At 39.2% G+C, this 18,045-nt stretch overlaps 1 protein-coding gene across 5 annotated transcripts in view; it reads left to right on the top strand.

Annotated features, from left to right (window-relative positions):
• The first annotated feature begins 7,898 nt into the window (after positions 1 to 7,898).
• The window catches only part of LTN1 (listerin E3 ubiquitin protein ligase 1), a 71,577-nt gene continuing 61,430 nt past the window's right edge, over positions 7,899 to 18,045 (top strand). For 4 of the 5 annotated variants that reach the window (XR_004480461.2, XR_007477345.1, XM_033418145.2 and 1 more), the window contains exons 1-4: positions 8,976 to 9,121; positions 14,173 to 14,376; positions 14,898 to 14,996; positions 15,503 to 15,733. Coding sequence is in view for 3 of the 5 variants with exons in the window: in XM_033418145.2 (XP_033274036.2) it covers positions 8,987 to 9,121; positions 14,173 to 14,376; positions 14,898 to 14,996; positions 15,503 to 15,733 (669 nt within the window). In the remaining 2 variants the exon portion in view is untranslated. Of the gene's footprint in view, positions 7,972 to 8,975; positions 9,122 to 14,172; positions 14,377 to 14,897; positions 14,997 to 15,502; positions 15,734 to 18,045 lie in introns of those variants that run through there. The other variant, XM_033418146.2, reaches the window with a different exon arrangement.

The raw sequence follows: 18,045 nt of genomic DNA, 5'->3' as shown, positions 1-18,045 counted from the left end.
GACCAGGGCACGAACCCGTGTTCCCTGCATTGGCAGGCGGACTCTCAACCACTGCACCACCAGGGAAGCCCAGAACTGAGTTTTAAATTATAATCTTAAAATTGTTTATAGACATGTCTTGACATATAAACTACCTATTTTGAAAGAGAAGTTAATTATATTTGAGGACGATAGAGTTGGTGTTAACTTGCCACTTATTCCCAATCCCCTTCCCCTTTATCTGCCTCCACTAAGAACCTGGGAAAGCTTAATGCTCACTCTCTCCAGGCTCTCTTGCAGCTGGTGGGGGGGCCAGGGAATCTTTGGGAAAACTTTTGCTTCCCTGATTAAAATGATAGATGCAGCTAGGGCACCTCTTCCCTCTCCTTCTGTCCGAAATACCAGAGTGATGGCTGGAGCTGCAGTAGTCCTTTCAACCACGAGGGAAGGAAGGGCCAAAAGAGCCACAGAGATGCCAGTCCTCAAGCTGTTAAACTACTGATCGGACACTAGCCACTGCCTATCTCTAGACAGCTTATTATGAAATAAAACCAGTTTATTTATATTTCTGTGTCTGTTACTAGCAGTTAAAAGCGAGTTTGCCAAATAGATTTTTTTCAAAGCATTAGTTTTGCATCTGCCCCAGGCACTTGATACAAAGATTAGTGAAATTTTTCTTAAACGGAGTTTTCAGTTCATCTCTATTTTTGTATACTCATGCTCTGCCTCTGCTCCTTGGCTCACCTCACAGAAGGCTTTGAAGCACGAGCAGAGCTCAGACTTTTTAATAGGCCTCAACTATTCATCAAACTGGTAATTTAAAGCATTTGTTTTTGGAAAATTGGATTTTGACAAATTTTTCTCTCTGGAAGTGGCTTTCTGTAAATTTATTTTCAGCAAATTGACTTAGAGTCAAATAAACACACTATCTGGATTTTTTTTTTTTTTTTTTTTTTTGGCGGTACACGGGCCTCTCACTGCTGTGGCCTCTCCCGTTGCAGAGCACAGGCTCCGGACGCGCAGGCTCAGCAGCCATGGCTCACAGGCCCAGCCGCTCCGCGGCATGTGGGATCTTCCCGGACCGGGGCACGAACCCGTGTCCCCTGCATCGGCAGGCGGACTCTCAACCACTGCGCCACCAGGGAAGCCCCACTATCTGGATTTTGAGGCCCTCCATAAATCAGTTTCCAAAGTGTTTATTAAATATTTACTAATTGCTAGCACTCAGCTTGGTACTGTGTGTTGGGTATTCCTTGAAAAGTCAGACTTGGATAGAGGAGTGGGCGTGGGGGACATAATGCATTGTTTATCTTAGTAAAAAGTTGGAGGCAATGTACCGTGCCCATCACTAAGTGAATTAGTAAATACATTATGCTACATACTATCCAAGTAAAAATCAAAAGTAATAAAGTGGAACTAACAAGGCAATGTGGATAGATCTTAAATATAAACACAAATAAGAATCCGTATTCTTAGCACAGTGCCTATATTGGCTGCATATCTCACGGTGCCTCCTCAGATTCCCTCCATGCTGCCCGCCTCCCCAGTGCCCTGTCAGTTGGCCTGGAAATACTAGTCCTTCCTCTGCTGCCACCACACAGCCAGCTGGACCAGCTGGACGTTTAGTTTCTGACTCCCTCCAGCCACTTCCAGATTTGGGTGAAATACCCCACAGCACGTGAGACTGACATCCCTAGAGGCCACCAAAGGGGCCAAATGATGCACATGTTACTTTCAGTAGGACTAAATTGCTATAATTTTTTTAGTCTTTATACATTATTTTAATTAAAAACACATTGTTATGTGTAAATATATAGATCTCAAGTATAATATAAAAACATAGACTACAATAATGTAGCATTATAAGTTTTCTTCCCAGACAGACCTGTCAAATTTAGACATTGGACTATCAACACAGTGACCAAGAAAAGTACAGATTTTCCAACCTCATGATTAATAAATTTTTTTGGAGAGTGGATGGAAGTATTAGAAAACAACAAATTAGATGGTCCTGCCTACATTATATAATGTAAGAGACACAATAAAAGCTGTAAGAAACTATAGTTAAATGTTAGAGGCAACATAGCTTTCTTAGACTTTTACCAATGATTATGTACTTCATATATAGACATCCTTAAATGTAAAATTGTTCAGTACGTATCTTTATTCCACAGTGACAGTTTGTCATGTATTAATCTGAAAAATATCTTGAACTGGAATCATCTATAAAGAAATAATGACAAACCTTTAAAAGAAACTTAGTCCCAAATCAAATCATGTTTAAAAATTAAAAGATCTATAGAAAGCAAGAGTGGAGGCAGGAAACATTGGCTACATGTCCATTTTTTATTTGTAAAAGTAATTCCTGTACAAACAATAGTATTATTGAGTCGAGTAAAACAAAACAAAATTTAAACATTCTAAAATTAATCCCACAAGCCCAAGTGTTCAGTTTGGAGTAACAAAGTCAAAGCCAGTCCTACCATCTGCACATTAATTTGATAAACTGCATTAAAACAACAAAAATACCACATCTGCTGTGGTGCACAACGGATGATTACTTTCGGCACTTGTATAAAAATAACTGTGACACCGTTTTGTTTTTGGTTTTGGTTTTAGCTGTGTATCAGGTAAACCCAACATAACGTATCATTCGTGAAATTCCATTAAAGCTACAAGGCAGCCAAGAGTTAAAGGCATATAAGGGCAGGTGCACATACATAGCTTGCCAGTCCGCTGCCCCCCAAAACAATTATTACAACTACATAGTACAAACTGGGCCCACAAAAATTCTGCAAAAGGGGGTACAAGGAGCATGTGCTTCCACTTAAGCACAATCTGGCAATCTGATCCCACCGCGTCGAGGAAGGATGGAGGCCTTAATGACCTTTGCGGACCACTTCGAGGAACAGGGCCTGGCGAGGGAAGATTCCGGCTCATAATGAAAGGCAGGTGCCTGGCTACCTACGGAAACCGGGGTCCCGAGCGGCTCCCAAGAGCGCTGGGCCTTAACGGACACCACGGCCTTCTCCTACAACCCCGCACCTCCCCCGTGGAGGACCGCCGCACATGCAGCTACAGAACGCAGCTGGGAGGGGCCCTAGGACTCTTCACGCATGCGCCCCGCCTTCGTCGGCGCGCCCCAGAAGCACTAGCACGTGAGGGTGGGAGACGTGGTGAGCGCAGGTAGCGTAACCGCAGCTGGGACAGCTGGATTCGGGTCTGGTGAAAGGATTCTGACCCTGGCTTGAGTCCTGCGCTTGTCTTTCGGACGGGGTTCCTGCAACCGTGCCAGTTGCAGCCCTGGCACTGAGATACGGTTTTTGTTGGGTTGTTGTTGTTGTTGTTGTTTTTTAATACTTATCTTTTACTCTCTTGGGATTTCCCGGATGTTGCTAACAGCTGGGATGATTGGAGGAATGATGCTCTCTGGGACCTGAGTGGCACCTTCGAGGTTCAGGGTGTCCCCCGATTTTAACCAGGGAATTACTGAAATGAAGGATTAATTTTTTTAATATTAAAAAATATATATATTTGGTTTTAAACTGATATATTTTTTTGAAAGAAATTTAAGTAGTTTCAGAGAAGTTTAAATGACATGTGTTCTCAACACTATTGTCTTCCTGAGATAGTTTGAGGTTCTAATTTATGATTCTTTAAATAACACTAAGTTTAACCCAAAATGCAAATGATAGGAAAAAGTGATTTTTTTCATAAAGAAAATTCTTAAGTTCATTGGCCTAAAGTTCTTATTTTACCTGAGTTCTTTTTTAAAAATTTATTTTTTGAAGTATAGTTGATTTACAATGTTGTGTTAACTTCTACTTTACAGCAAAGTGATTCAGTTATACATATACATACATTCTTGGAAAAAGTAATTTTTGATACACCATCACTTTTGTTCTTAAAATATTTTCAAATTATCTATTTTCAAATAGTTCCTAAATAATAATTTGCTTTGGATGATTGAATATAGGCATTTTGCTCATACCGTATGGAGGCTTAATTCCCCCCCCCCCAGGGTGTTTGGCATTTTGGATTTTGTAAACTTGTTCTCTTGCTTTTCCCCACCCCCCAAAATATATGTAAATAAGTGTAAGCAATATATTTTTACTAGAAAAGATGACCATTGTAGAAAATGTACAAATAACTGGATGTAAAACTCACCCATAATCTCCTGCCTAAGAAGACAAATTTTCGTTTTATGTTTTATTTTTTAGTATATTACTTTTGCATATATGTGTATGTCGTCTTCCTTTTTTAAACAAGTCATACTGTACATGCTGCTTTGTATCTACCTTTAATTAAACAATAGGTTGTAAACATTTCCATTATATTAAATATTTTCAAGACTGTCTTGTATTCGGTTGTCTGAGTGTACCGTAATTGATTTCAGCAGTTCACTGTTTTGGTCGTGAGATCGTAACATTTTTGGTTTGGTTTGGTTTGGTTTAGTTTAGTTTCAAAAACAAAGCTGCTCTGAGCGTCCATTATTATCCCTTCAAGTTAGATTTCTAGAAGTGGAAATTCACTCGTAAACTCTGGATTTGTCTTGCCGATTGCACTTGTGAAAGGTTGAGAAATGAACATTGCAAGACCTCTAAAATTTACTTTGCCCTAGATTTTTACCAACACTGATTATTATTTTGCCAGTTTAATAGATTGAAAAATCTACATTGGTTTATGTTATTTCAGTTGACTTTTAGAATGGGCTAATACTTTTTACACGTGTACTGGTCAATTATATTTCCTCCGTGGTGAATTGCCTGTTTATGCCTTATTTATACCTAAATGAGAAGCCTTAAAATATTTATTTGTAAGAACTTTTTTTAACAGTAAGCATATTAACACCTAGTTAATGTTGCAGATGTTTCCCATGTTTGTCTATTTGTTTTTTCTGACATAGAAAAAAAAAACTTTCAAATTAATGTTACTGAAATGTATCAATCATTTTCTTTATGGTTTTCTGTCTTTGGAGCATTGACTGGGAATGCTTTCCCTACTCCAGGATAATTTTAAAATATGTCTATATAACCTTATAACATTTTTTGTTTTAAAAAATCTTATTGTGAAGTAGATATGTAACATTCATACTATTTATCTTACTATGAATATTTACCTTATACAAAAAGGTAAAAAGAAGTAAAAAATGAATAGTCATAATCTTACCAACTAGTTTAAGAAAACTTTACCGACAAGTAAAACTTTACCACTCTACTACACAAGTGTGGTTGAAATCCTCTTGTGTACTTCTGCTGATTACAGTTCTGTTCCTTAGCAGTATTAACCCCACCCTAAAGTATTTATCATTCCCATATATTTCTTTTTTTTTTAATTAATTAATTAATTTAATTTTTGGCTGCGTTGGGTCTTCATTGCAGTGCATGGGCTTCCCATTGTGGTGGCTTCTTTTGTTGCAGAGCACAGGCTCTAGGCACGTGGGCTTCAGTAGTTGTGACACACAGGCTCAGTAGTTGTGGCTCACGGGCTCTAGATCGCAGTCTCTAGTTGTGGCGCAGGGGCTTAGCTGCTCCGCGGCATATGGGATCTTCCTGGACCAGGGCTTGAACCCGTGTCCTCTGCATTGGCAGGCGGATTCTTAACGACTACGCCACCAGGGAAGTCCCCCCATATATTTCTTTGTACTTTAATGACGTGTGTGTGTATCCCTGTACCACATCTTATGGCTTCATTTTTAACATTCAGTCATCAGCAATTCATTTTAGAGTGCTGCATGAAGTAGGTACTAAAGTTATTTTCTCAGAAGGTAAGCAGTTGTTCCAATGATATTTGCTGGATAATCCATATTCTTCAGACATTTGAGATGCCACTTTTATCAGAGCCTGAATGTGGGTTCTGGATTTGCCATTCTATTTCAGCTTATTCCTAACAACACTGTTAGGATTGTTACAGCAATATCTTGAGTTTTGAAGTTTAGAAGGACAAATCATTGCTATGCCTGCTTTTCAAAATATCTTTAGCTATTCTTTCATGTTATTCTTTCATGTGAACTTTTGAGATAGTTTTGTGATATCTGAAAACAAAATCTTACTGAGAATTCTTTTGGGAGTACATAAGTTACAAACTTAACTTTCAAGATTTGACATCTCAGCTATTGTAATTTCCCATCCTCTCTCTAGTTATAACTCTTTAAATTTTTGTAGCTTTTTTCCTCTACGTACTGCACATATATATTGTTTAATTTTTATGTATTTTGGATTTTATAATTATCTTTAATTAGGTCTTTTATTTTAGAACTTGTTTATTATTTTATAACATCAAAATTGATGTTACAATCAGATAGGACAGACTTCTCTCTTCATTGTTTACCAAAAATATCCTTTTGATTCTCCTTTTATTCTTCCAGATAAACTTTTAAATCATGTGTCCAAAGTTCATTAAGACTTTGGTTTACATTAGAGTTATGGATATTTTGATTAGAATTGACATAACATTACCACTTTGGTAGGCACTGTTTAGAGTACTCTGGTTTACGAGGGTCTCATCTTCAAAAGAGACAACCACTGGGAACTGTTACGTAACGGAGACTATTTTCGAATGCCCAAACCAATTATAAAATGGTGTTCTAAGGGGCTTCCCTGGTGGCGCAGTGGTTGAGACTCCGCCTGCCGATGCAGGGGACACGGGTTCGTGCCCCGGTCTAGGAAGATCCCACATGCCGTGGAGCAGCGGGGCCCGTGAGCCATGGCCGCTGAGTCTGCGCGTCCGGAGCCTGTGCTCCGCAACGGGAGAGGCCACAACAGTGAGAGGCCCGCGTACCGCAAAAAAAAAAAAAAAAAAAAAAAAAATTACATAATAAATACATGAATATATTCTCCTTGTATAAAATAAAATCTTACAGGGAAGGCTTAATTTCCTTTGACTATAATTCTTAACCCTAATCTCTTTTCTTGCCACCTCTTTCCCCTAAGGATTAACTTCAATTATCAGATTGGTATGATCCTTGCAGCCTTTTTTTCTGTGTATTTACATAATATATATGTATCCATATAATACTGTTTTATAAATTTTTTAGACACAAATGGTATTATGCTGTACATATTACTCTATTTGCTTTCAATTTAAGAATGTCTTAGAATTCTTCCCATGTACGTACAGATAAACCTCTTAACTGCTGCCTAATAGTCCATAGAATAGATATAATTTACTTAGCCATTCCCCCAATGGATAGACACTAGGTTGTTTTCAATTATCTTGCTATTATAGTGTTTTAGGGAACATCCTGCAGCATGTCTCTGTATGTTTTTTTTAATCAGGGTCCAGTCAGGAAAACAGAAACTTCACTACTTATTTAAAGAGAAAAAAATTTAACATGGGAGATTGGTTAAAAACGAGTATAAAAGCAAAAGGAGAATCCTGAGGTAACAGAGCTGATTACTGCACAGCAGTTACTATCACTAGGGCTAGTAAAGGAAAGAAGGAAAGAAGAGGTTGGGGTAATTCGAATTTAGAAGTTTGGAGGAGGGCCTGGAAAAGCTGGGGCTCAGTTCAAGCCTCTGAAGAGAGGGTGGTGCCTGGCTGTAGCTGCTCCCCGGAGCTCAAAGAAGGTACTCCGTGATGCTGGGCCTCTGACTTCTGAGAAGGGGGCACCACTGGCCGTCTTAAGAGCTCAAAGGAGAGGGCCCATGGAGCTAGGACTCATACTTCGGAGGGGAAAGGTCCTGCCTGGCTGCTGCTGGTACCCCTGAGGTGTGCAATTAGGTTGACTCTGGTGGTCGAAAAAAAAGATGGAGACGGAAAACAACTGCTGCCTATACCAATTGCTGCTACCAGGGCAAAGAGCTGCTGCTGAGATGATGCTAGCAGTATGGAGAAAGTCGCTTCTTCCTCTTCTCTTTCCGTCTCCTTCTAGTCCATTGTCCCCCGCCCCGCCCCCCCCCCCCCCACGTTGAAGGAACCTAACAGGAAGACGGCTGACTAAAGGAGAAATAGTCTGCAGAGCCTCCGTGTCATGGAGTCGATTATAATAGGGTGAGTGTGTGCGCATGAGATAATAACCAGCAACATGTGCTTATGTTTCTGTGCTGTGATTCTGAGGAGCAAAATCACTAACTACAAAACCTGTAAACTTCAAATTTTAAGAGAGACTACCACACTACCCTCTTTTCGAAAAGCTGCACTAACACTTTTGATATGGGGGGAAAAAACGCGGGGGGGGCGGATTTAGAGAATATTGCCTATAGCACTACTTTGCAAATTTTAACAAAACCTGGGAACATTGTTAAAAATGCAAAATCTGATTTAATAGTCCCAAAGTGGGCCTGACAGTCTGCATTTCTAAGAAACACCCAGGTGATACCGATAATTGCTTTTTTGGGGGGCGGGGGCTGCGTTAGGTTTTAGTTGCGGCACGCGGGATCTTCCTTGAGACGTGCGGGATCTTTTCGTTGCGGCACGCGGGGTCATCTCCAGTTGTGGCCTGCGGGTTTTCTCTCTAGTTGTGGCTCGCCAGCTCCAGGGCGCGTGGGCTCTGTGCTTTGTGGCACGCTGCCTCTCTCGAGCTCAGCGAGCTCAGTAGTGTGGCACGAGGGCTTGGCTGCCCTCTGGCATGTGGGAATCTTAGTTCCCCGATCACGGATGGAACCCTCGCCCTGTGCACTGGAAGGCGGATTCTTTACCACTGGACCACCAGGGAAGTCCCGATAATTGCATTTTAAAAAGTCTAACATTGTCCCATCTTCCTTCAGCCACTACTGTGTCATTCTATTGCTACCCTTGTATGAAAACACCTCCCTTATGGCCCATGCCGATTTCCTACCCGCTAAGCAGGGAACAAATCTTTGCTGCAGGAAAGGGAAGAAGCAGGATTTAGCGCTATGCTTGGCTTCCTATTGGGCAGGGGTCACGTCAACTCAGATGGGCGTGGCTCCAAGTGCGACATATCCCGCCACGGATGGCCAGGGACGCGGCAGAAGGCGGGAGCGGAAGTGGGGCGGCATGTGGGCGGGTGGGTGACGGAAGGGGAGGGCCAGGGGAAGGCGTTCCTATGGGCCCTTTTCCGGTGCAAGGGGCCGGAAGTTGTGGCCCGGCCGTGTCAACTGGGGGGCTGAGGTTCGAGAGTGCCGCTGAGACCGCGACCATGGGCGGGAAGAACAAGCAGAGGACCAAGGGGAACCTGAGGGTGAGTGCGGGGTGGCCCAGCCAACCTAGGAGTCCTCGCCTCGCAGTGGCTGGCTCCGCCCGGCGCAGGGCCGGAGGATGTGTGCAGCGCGGCAGTGGGGAGGCGTGTGTTTGCGTGTCGAGTGTGACCTCTCTGTTGTGTGTGCGTCCCCGCGGGCGGGGTGGATTATCTCTGAGCAGATTGGGGAGTCGTAAGAGAAAAGATGTTCCGTGCCAGAGCTGTCCCCACCCGAGCACATCCCCCCCGCCCAACATTTTCATTAAGAATTGGTTCCGTATCGGCTTCAAGAGGAAGGTTATCTGCCCAGGGTGGCAGGGGTGAACAAGGGAATTGGGTGGGAAGCAGTTAAGGTGAGCCTGGTGTGCAGGGTATCTCGGATCGTGTCGCTCCTTCGCTCATAAACCTGCTGTGGCTGCCCACATCCCTCGGGGTAAAGGCTAAAGCCGTTACGACGATACATACACGGTGCATGGTCTGCTGCGGCCCCTTTCCACCTCCGACCCCATCTTCAACTCCCTCCGCCTCGCTCACTCCATCTGGCCACGCTTATCTCTTCACCGAAACTTGACCTTGCCTGGCAGGCTCCCCGACGCTCTTTTGTTAGGTGCCTCCAAATTTTGCCCGAGATATCTCAGTGAGGTCTCCGGTGATCACCCTATTTTAAGTTGTAGCCCTCCACCCCGCTCCCTTTTCTCCTTTCCTGCTTTATTTTCTTCCGTTGCATTTATGACTTCTAACATATTAGTTGACTGTCCCGCTTCATTTACTGTCTTGCTTCACTAGGATATTAGTATAGGATATAAGTATCATGAAGGCAGGCGTTTTTATCTGCTGCTGTTATCCTCGGAGCCTGGAACAAGGATTAGCATATAGTAGAAGTTCACTAAATACTTGTTTAAACCCCAGAGTGGACTAAACCTACAAGATTGGGGATGCCGTAATGATATTTTTTATAGTACTAGGTTTATTATGGCACAGTCTAATTTTATGAGGATGCTTTTTTCCTGTTTGTGAAACAATTCTTGTGATTCCAGTACCACATTTTCTTAGATCTGTCACTTAATCTGTTTTGGAGGTTAATAATAGTAACAGTGATAATAACTTACCTTAGTACTCTCCTAAATGCTTTACCTGCATCCTCATTTAACTTTAAAAAATGTTCTCAATGTTTACTTTTGAAATATTCCAAATATTAGCAACAACTCATAATTCTTTACCTAGAATTACCAATTGTTAATCTTTGGTCAGTTTTGCTTTTTCTTTCTAAATATATGTATTTTGCTGAACTGTATGAGAAGTAGTTGCAGAAATCATGACCCTTAACTTCTAAATACTTCAGCATGTATATTCTAAAAACAGCGCCATTCTTCTACATAACCGTGAGCAATTATAACATGCAGAAAATTCAACTTCAGTATAATACTATTATCTAATAGTATACATTATTGTATTCAGATTTCTGTAGTCATCTCAATATTGTTCTCTATAAGTTTTATTTAGATATAGCATTTAAAAATTTTTTTAAATTTATTTTTGGCTCTTGGTACACGTGGGCTTTCTCTAGTTGCAGTGAGCGGGGGCTACACTTCGTTGCGGTGCACGGGCTTCTCATTGCAGTGGCTTCTGTTGCAGAGCACGGGCTCTAGGCACGCGGGCTTCAGGGGTTGAGGCACGTGGGCTCAGTAGTTGTGGCTTGTGGGTTCTAGAGCACGGGCTCAGTAGTTGTGGTGCACGGGCTTAGTTGCTCTGCGGTATGTGGGATCTTCCCGGACCAGGGACCGAACCCATGTGCCTGCCCTGCATTGGCAGGTGGATTCTTAACCTCTGAACCACCAGGGAAGTCCCTAGATATAGCATTTTAAAAAACATCCAAGATCCATGAAAGGATCACTCATTCCATTTAGCTATCATTTAGATCTAGGCAGTTTTCCTAGTGCCTTTTTTTGGAGGAAGATTCTTTTATGACATGGACAATTTGGAAGAGTCTAGGCAATTGATTTCCTTAACTTAGATTTGTCTAATTGTTCCTTATAATTACATTCAGGTTAAACAGTATTTGACAGAAATGCTTCATAGATGATGTGTAATTTCTCAGTGCCTCTCACACCACGGGGACACATAATGTCTGTTTATTAATGAGACACATAATCCCATTATTGGTGGTATATGTGTAATCACTTGATTAAGGTGATGTCCATTGTATAAGTGTCTCTTTTTATTGGCTATTAACAAATAATATGTGGAGTAGTAATTTCAGAATAACCTGTTCTCTCATAAACTTTCACTTAATGGTTTTTAGCATCCTTTGATAATTCTTGCTGGAATCAATTATTATTATGGTGGTTTGAAAACTTATGTTTAATCTTGACTACACCTAAGTAATGATTTAGTGACTGTTGTCTCATTTTAAAGATGATGATTCTGAGGCTTTGAGAATTAACTTGCCTAAATTCATGTAGTCAGGAAGTTGTGGAGTTGGGATTTGAACTTCAGAGTGGCAGTCATTCATTCAACAGAAGAGTTTGAATACTGAATGCCGTGTTTTCAAAGATGACAGAGAAATTTTCTGTTCTTGAACTATTAGTTTGATGATAGATAAGTAAGCAAATAATTATAATATATTAAAGAATTATGATACAGGTATCAGAAGCAAAGTGGGAGAACAGAAAAGAATGGTGATTGACCGGAGAGGCAAATGTTGAAAACATGAATGTGTTTTCAGGGATAAGTGGGAGTTTGTCAGGGAGAGAAAAGATTACACAAAGACCAAATTGTGGATAACTAATAAGAACATGCTGTGTAGCACAAGGAACTCTACTCACATACTCTGTAATGGCCTGTATGGGAAAAGAATCTTAAAAAAAAAAAAAAGTGGATATATGTATATGTATAATTGATTCACTTCGCTGTACACCAACACAACATTGTAAATCAACTATACTCCAATAAAATTTTTTTAAAAAAAATGTGTTTGCTGTTTGAAAAAAATGAATAAAAAGACCAGATTGTGAAAAGGCATGACATATTTGGGGAACTTTGTATTGAGTTTGGAACTAGAACATAAATGGTGGGAACAAAAGGGAGCAGGGAGGAGGAAGTGGGACAAGGGAAGAAAAAAGTGTTAGAAAGATGACTGGAGAGGTCGTGGCCAGATGGTGAAAGATCCCGAAAGCTTCCTGAATTTGGTCTTTAAACTGTAGACTCAGGATTGCCACCTCAAATGTTATACCTCTAGAAGCCAGGCACAAAAGAATGAAGTAGGTGTAGTATAAGAAAATTAACTAAGGGCTTCCCTTGTGGCGCAGTGGTTGAGAGTCCGCCTGCCGATGCACGGGACGCGGGTTCGTGCCCGGTCCGGGAAGATCCCACATGCCGCGGAGCGGCTGGGCTCGTGAGCCATGGCCGCTGAGCCTGCGCGTCCGGAGCCTGTGCTCCCGCAGCGGGAGAGGCCACAACAGTGAGAGGCCCGCGTACCGCAAAAAAAAAAAAAAAAAAAAAAAAAAGAGACAATTAACTGCCAGAAATAGTATCGAGGTTCTTAATTTTTGAACTGTGGGTATGAGCATCTAACGTACAGTGGAGAAGGTAACAAGAAACAGTAACTACATTTTAAGTTCAAAGTAGACATTGAAAAAAAGATACAATTAGTTGAAAATAATTTGTTTCTGTGAAACTGGACATCTGATATCTTTTCTGTACTTAGTTATCACTGTCAGTTCTGGTCTTCAGGTCAGTTCAGAATTCAGCCTTGACTCCTTTAGCTTTTAGCTTTTTATACTATTGCATTATTCTGTTTCATAATAAAACTGTTTACACATGAGATTATAGGTAAAACTCCAATGTCTTAATGTCATCATAGTTTTCAGAATTATAATTCACTAACTTCCTTTGTAGCTCTTTATTCATGTATCAATATTGAGAAAGGTAAACTGAATAATGTTAGTTCATTTTAATAAAGTTTTAAAATAGAGAACCTTTTTTGAAATTAGGCCAAGTGCCACTGTTTTGAAAAAATATCTAGTCCATCATTTTCATTTCTGGTCACTCATTTCAGTTTAGAAAGTAGTACAGATTATTATTCCTTGATAAATGATTTTCCCAAACACAGTTTTGCTAGGTATGAACAAACTGAATCACACATTTGGATTTTCAGACATTCTTACGGAGGAATAAGAAATAGGTGAGTTTAGATGGGTTGTGATGTCATCCTGGACATTGAACTGAGACATTTTCCTATTAGATGACAATGAATACATTAATTTCTTTCAACAGTTCAAGTACTTTCTTTCTTTGTCACAAAGAATCCTTTAATGTTTAGTACTGGAAGCTACTATATTGTGTATCAATCAAACAAGCCACTGACTGTTTCAAAACAAAGGAGTGTATCTTATATCCTGATCATTGTATTGATTTTTATGTACATACTAATGTAATTTGTAACCATTTTAGCCCAAAGAGACTTGGTTAGGCTTTGGGTATGTGGAAATGAGTGTGTCTGCCCACAAGGAACTCCTGGTCTAGAAGTTGCTATCATTAGAGTTGTCCTAGGGTAGTTGCTTAATAAATATTTGTTGAATGAGTGGATGAATAAAGAGATATCCATTTATGAGTTAATTTTGCATCACTACACAGTATACATATATGTGTATACATACTATTTATACAAAAGTTGGAAATAAAAAATTTCATAAAACAGTACTTATTCTTACCATATGTGATGCATTCTGATTTTTAAAATTTTGTTCTATTTCTTTAAAATGTTGTCATGGCCCATGAGCCTCTAATGGCTTGTAATCACAACTTTAAAAACATGGTTCTGATGTTTAGGAAACTAGGAAATAGCTCCTAGGATCATTATTGTTAAATTCTTGGTGACAAAAATATTTATCTTTGGCAGACATTGCAATAGATGCATAGGCTAGGGGGAAAAAGCCCTCAAATAGAAGTTTGCTTCATTGTGGGAATTGTCAAGTAATTACTCCAAAGAACTCAAAGTTAAATTTTGAACTCTTCCTTGACTCTAACTTTTTTTCTCCCTACTTTCTTACCAGCCTTCAAACAGTGGCCGAGCTGCAGAACTCCTTGCCAAGGAACAGGGAACAGTGCCTGGATTTATTGGTTTTGGAACATTTCACAGTGACCTAGGCTATGTTCCTGCTATTCAAGGAGCTGAAGAAATAGACAGTCTTGTGGATTCTGATTTCCGAATGGTGCTGCGAAAACTTTCAAAGAAAGATGTCACGACAAAACTAAAAGCAAGTTTTATTGTTTTCATTAAAATGATCAAGAAAATCTTTTTGTTAAAATGTCATTGGCATATTTTATGTAAAGAAGAATGAAGAATCATCACTAATAAGTACTTTTAAATGAAGAATCATCACTAATAAGTACTTTTACAATTGTACTTTTTGCTGATACAGACTTTAGGTTATACTTATCTTCTGGGTTATAAGTTAGTTTGTTGTTCTGCACTTTTTAGAATCACTTTGGAATTCTGGCTTTACATTTTTTCCTATTAAGTAATGTAATTTTGACTCTATAATTTTAAATGGGGTTTTTTTTGTTTGTGTACGTTTTATATATTTTTTAAAACAACTGAAAAGTTTCTACCATAGTAACCTATAAAGAACTCTTCGGATTAGTCCCATGTGACACAAACAGGGATGGTGTATTCTCACGTTACATAAAATAGACTAAGCTTCTAGAACAGCATAAATATAATCAACAGCCAATATTATGGCTGTTGATCCTTAATGATTTTAATAATTTATTTTAGGCTATGCAGGAATTTGGAACCATGTGTATAGAGAGAGACACGGAAATTGTAAAAGGAGTTCTTCCATATTGGCCAAGAATTTTCTGCAAAATTTCACTAGTAAGTATTAAGACTTGACTAGTTTATTTCTGTTGTGGTTTTTTTGTTTTGTTTTTTGTTTTTGTTTTTGGTTGAAGTTGTGGGGACTGTCAAATTTATATGATTCATTTTTGGTGAGGGTTATGGAATGTTATGTCAATATTATTATGCAGATTGGATCATGTTGGGTTGTAAAAAGGAGTCTGTTAGGTCCTTACAATAGAATTACCTAGATACTTTTAAGCCATAGTAAATTTTGACAATGTAATTTCTTTGTATACTTGCTGCAGAAGAATGAGAATGAATTGCTTATTTATTCCAGGTTTAGCCCTGACTCTTTGAATACAGTCATTTTTATCTCATTGGGAAAAGGAAAAATTAATCAGTTTTTTAATATAATTATTGATTTTAGTTTAGCTTTGTGCATAGGTGAATTCTTATTAATGGGTCTTCATCGCATACCCAGAAATGTCAGTATTTATTTTTATGGGTTAGAGCTGTTTTAAACCATATTATATTTTCAATAGGATCATGACCGCCGGGTTCGAGAAGCCACACAGCAAGCTTTTGAAAAACTTATCCTTAAAGTTAAGAAACACTTGGCTCCTTACTTAAAAAGTTTAATGGGCTATTGGCTAATGGCTCAGTGTGATACTTACACACCAGCTGCATCTGCAGCAAAAGATGCCTTTGAAGCAGCTTTCCCTCCAAGCAAGCAGCCTGAAGCCATAGCATTTTGTAAGGATGAAATTACAAGTGTAAGTCCTTGGAACCTTTCTGTATCTATTTTTAAAGTATTTAAGGGATATAAAGCGTATTACAAAGGCAGCTCTTTTACCTAGCATTGTGAGGGTATGAGAAGTGAAATATTTTCAGTGGAAGATTGCGTTTTTTAAATGGTGTTTACCAAAGTTGACCATTTTGGCTTTTTAAAACATAATTAACTTTTTGGATTGGATCTTTCTAAATGATTTAAGTTTTCCCTGTTTATTTTAATGTTTTAATTTACTGTATCTAAAAATATTTAGATATGTGCTTTGTAATATATAATCTAAAAAAAGAATACATCTATAAATCAAATCTAAACTTTTTTTCCCCATATTTTCAAATCAATACATGTATACAGATCTGTGTCATCCTGGTATTCCTTTGTATATATAGATATACAACAGTTTATTTAACTTCTTTCATTTTAATACACATTTGGGATTTTTCCCCAGTTTTTTTTTAAGAATAGGTTTATTTATTTATTATTTTTTAAAATATTTATTTACCCGGTTTTTTATGATACTCCCATTAACAGATATACGTTTCTCCAACACTTGGCCAGCAGTTTTGCCAGACCGATATCAGCCATAACTTTTGTGGCTTTTAGTTTGTACACAATACTGTCCTTCCTCATTTTTTCTCTCCTTCTTTTCTTCCTTATATATGGACTGGAAAAAACTAGACACCAATTTGTTAGTATTATACCAAGAAATAAAAATAGATGGGCTGTGAGTCCATTGAGGAGAAGTAAACATTTTTTTTAAAAAGATAATGCTTACATTTATTTCTCTATTTAGTACTCTTCTTTTCCATAGCACCCTATGTATAATCCTACTTAAACACCTTCCCTCCTCCTCCCTTGTTTTCTCCCTGCTTCCCTCCTTTCAGTTAGTCGACCTTTCTGTGGCTTCCCATTATACTTACAAGTCTAGATTTCTTATCTTGGCCTACAGGGCTCTGCATGATGTGGTCCCTTCTTACCTATCTGATCTCTTCACCCAACATCTCTCTACACACACATGCATTCTAGTTCCCCCTTTAAGTTCTTGGTTCTTACATTCTTTATTTTTCTGTTGTACCAGAGTTGTTTTTCTAGGGTGATGGTTTGTAGTTGTGTGGGTGTTTTTGGCCACACTGCGCGGCTTGTAGGATCTTAGTTCCCGCACCAGGGATTGAACCAGGGCCCCAGCCTTGAAAGTGCTGAGTCCGAGCCACTGGACTGCGAGGGAATTCCCTAGGGTTTGTAGGTTTAATCATACTCTCAAAGGGAGTTCTCTATCCCAACTATAAATTAAATATCATTGGTTTCTTTAAAATATCAAGTGATGAATGTTATGAGTGAAGTATCATGAGTTTGGACACTTAAGAGTTTTAGAAAATGGATTTTGAGATAATTAATTTGGCTATTCATAGTTTTGTTTATTTGGTTGTTTTTTTGTTCTTGGTTTTATTATGGATGGGTAACTGATCATTGGATATGTGGATTATTTCCTCCATTATTTTACCTTTAGTTGGCTGTGTCACAGATATACAGATATTGGGTTTGAACTTTCCTAAGTTCAAAACAAATTTATTAGAGAGGAGTTAGGCAAATGAGATCAAAATGTCTTAGTGTCTGTAAGAGAACATGGGCTCTGGGTCATACCACTGGGTTCTAGTCCACTCTGCCATTAGTTGGGGTGTTTGACCATGGGCAAGTTTCTGTGCTTCCATTTCCTCATCTGTTAAAGTAGGAATTAACTTGTACTTCATCGAGTTGTTTTGAGGATTTCATTAATGCATGGAATGTGCTCAAAGCAATACATGGTAAATGGAAAAACTCAGTAAATATTGGTTATTATTATTGCTGATAAAATTGATACTGGAACAGTGGACTTGCTAGTACTGTACCCCAGAAGTAAGCAGACTTACTCAGCATTTCAAATGGAGCCTTAAACCTTCCTCCATGATGGAGCAGAGCACAATGTGTGTACTCTGTGAGCAGGGAGGTGCTCAAAAAAGAGGGGCGAGGAAAGCAGAGCCTAATTCACTCCCAAACTTACTAATCGGACATCCCATTCACTTCACTGCTGTGTGCAAGAGGAATGGAGACTCGCAAGAGGCCAGGAGTATTTAAGGGAAAATTCCTCTCAGTGGAAACTGGAGGTGTTTGGAAGAAGTACCTTATCCTTCTTTATCCCAGCAGGTGCCAACCTTGGGGATTGATAGGGGAAAAAAAATTGGTAAAATTCAAACCTTTTAGTTTTGCTACTTAACTTTGCTACTTTTGTGAGAAAGGGGATAAAAACTTTTAGTTAAGATG

The sequence above is a fragment of the Orcinus orca genome, chromosome 5 (assembly GCF_937001465.1).
Source record: "Orcinus orca chromosome 5, mOrcOrc1.1, whole genome shotgun sequence".
NCBI classification, from domain to species: Eukaryota; Metazoa; Chordata; class Mammalia; order Artiodactyla; family Delphinidae; genus Orcinus; species Orcinus orca.
This window is presented reverse-complemented; position numbering and strand designations above follow the sequence as displayed.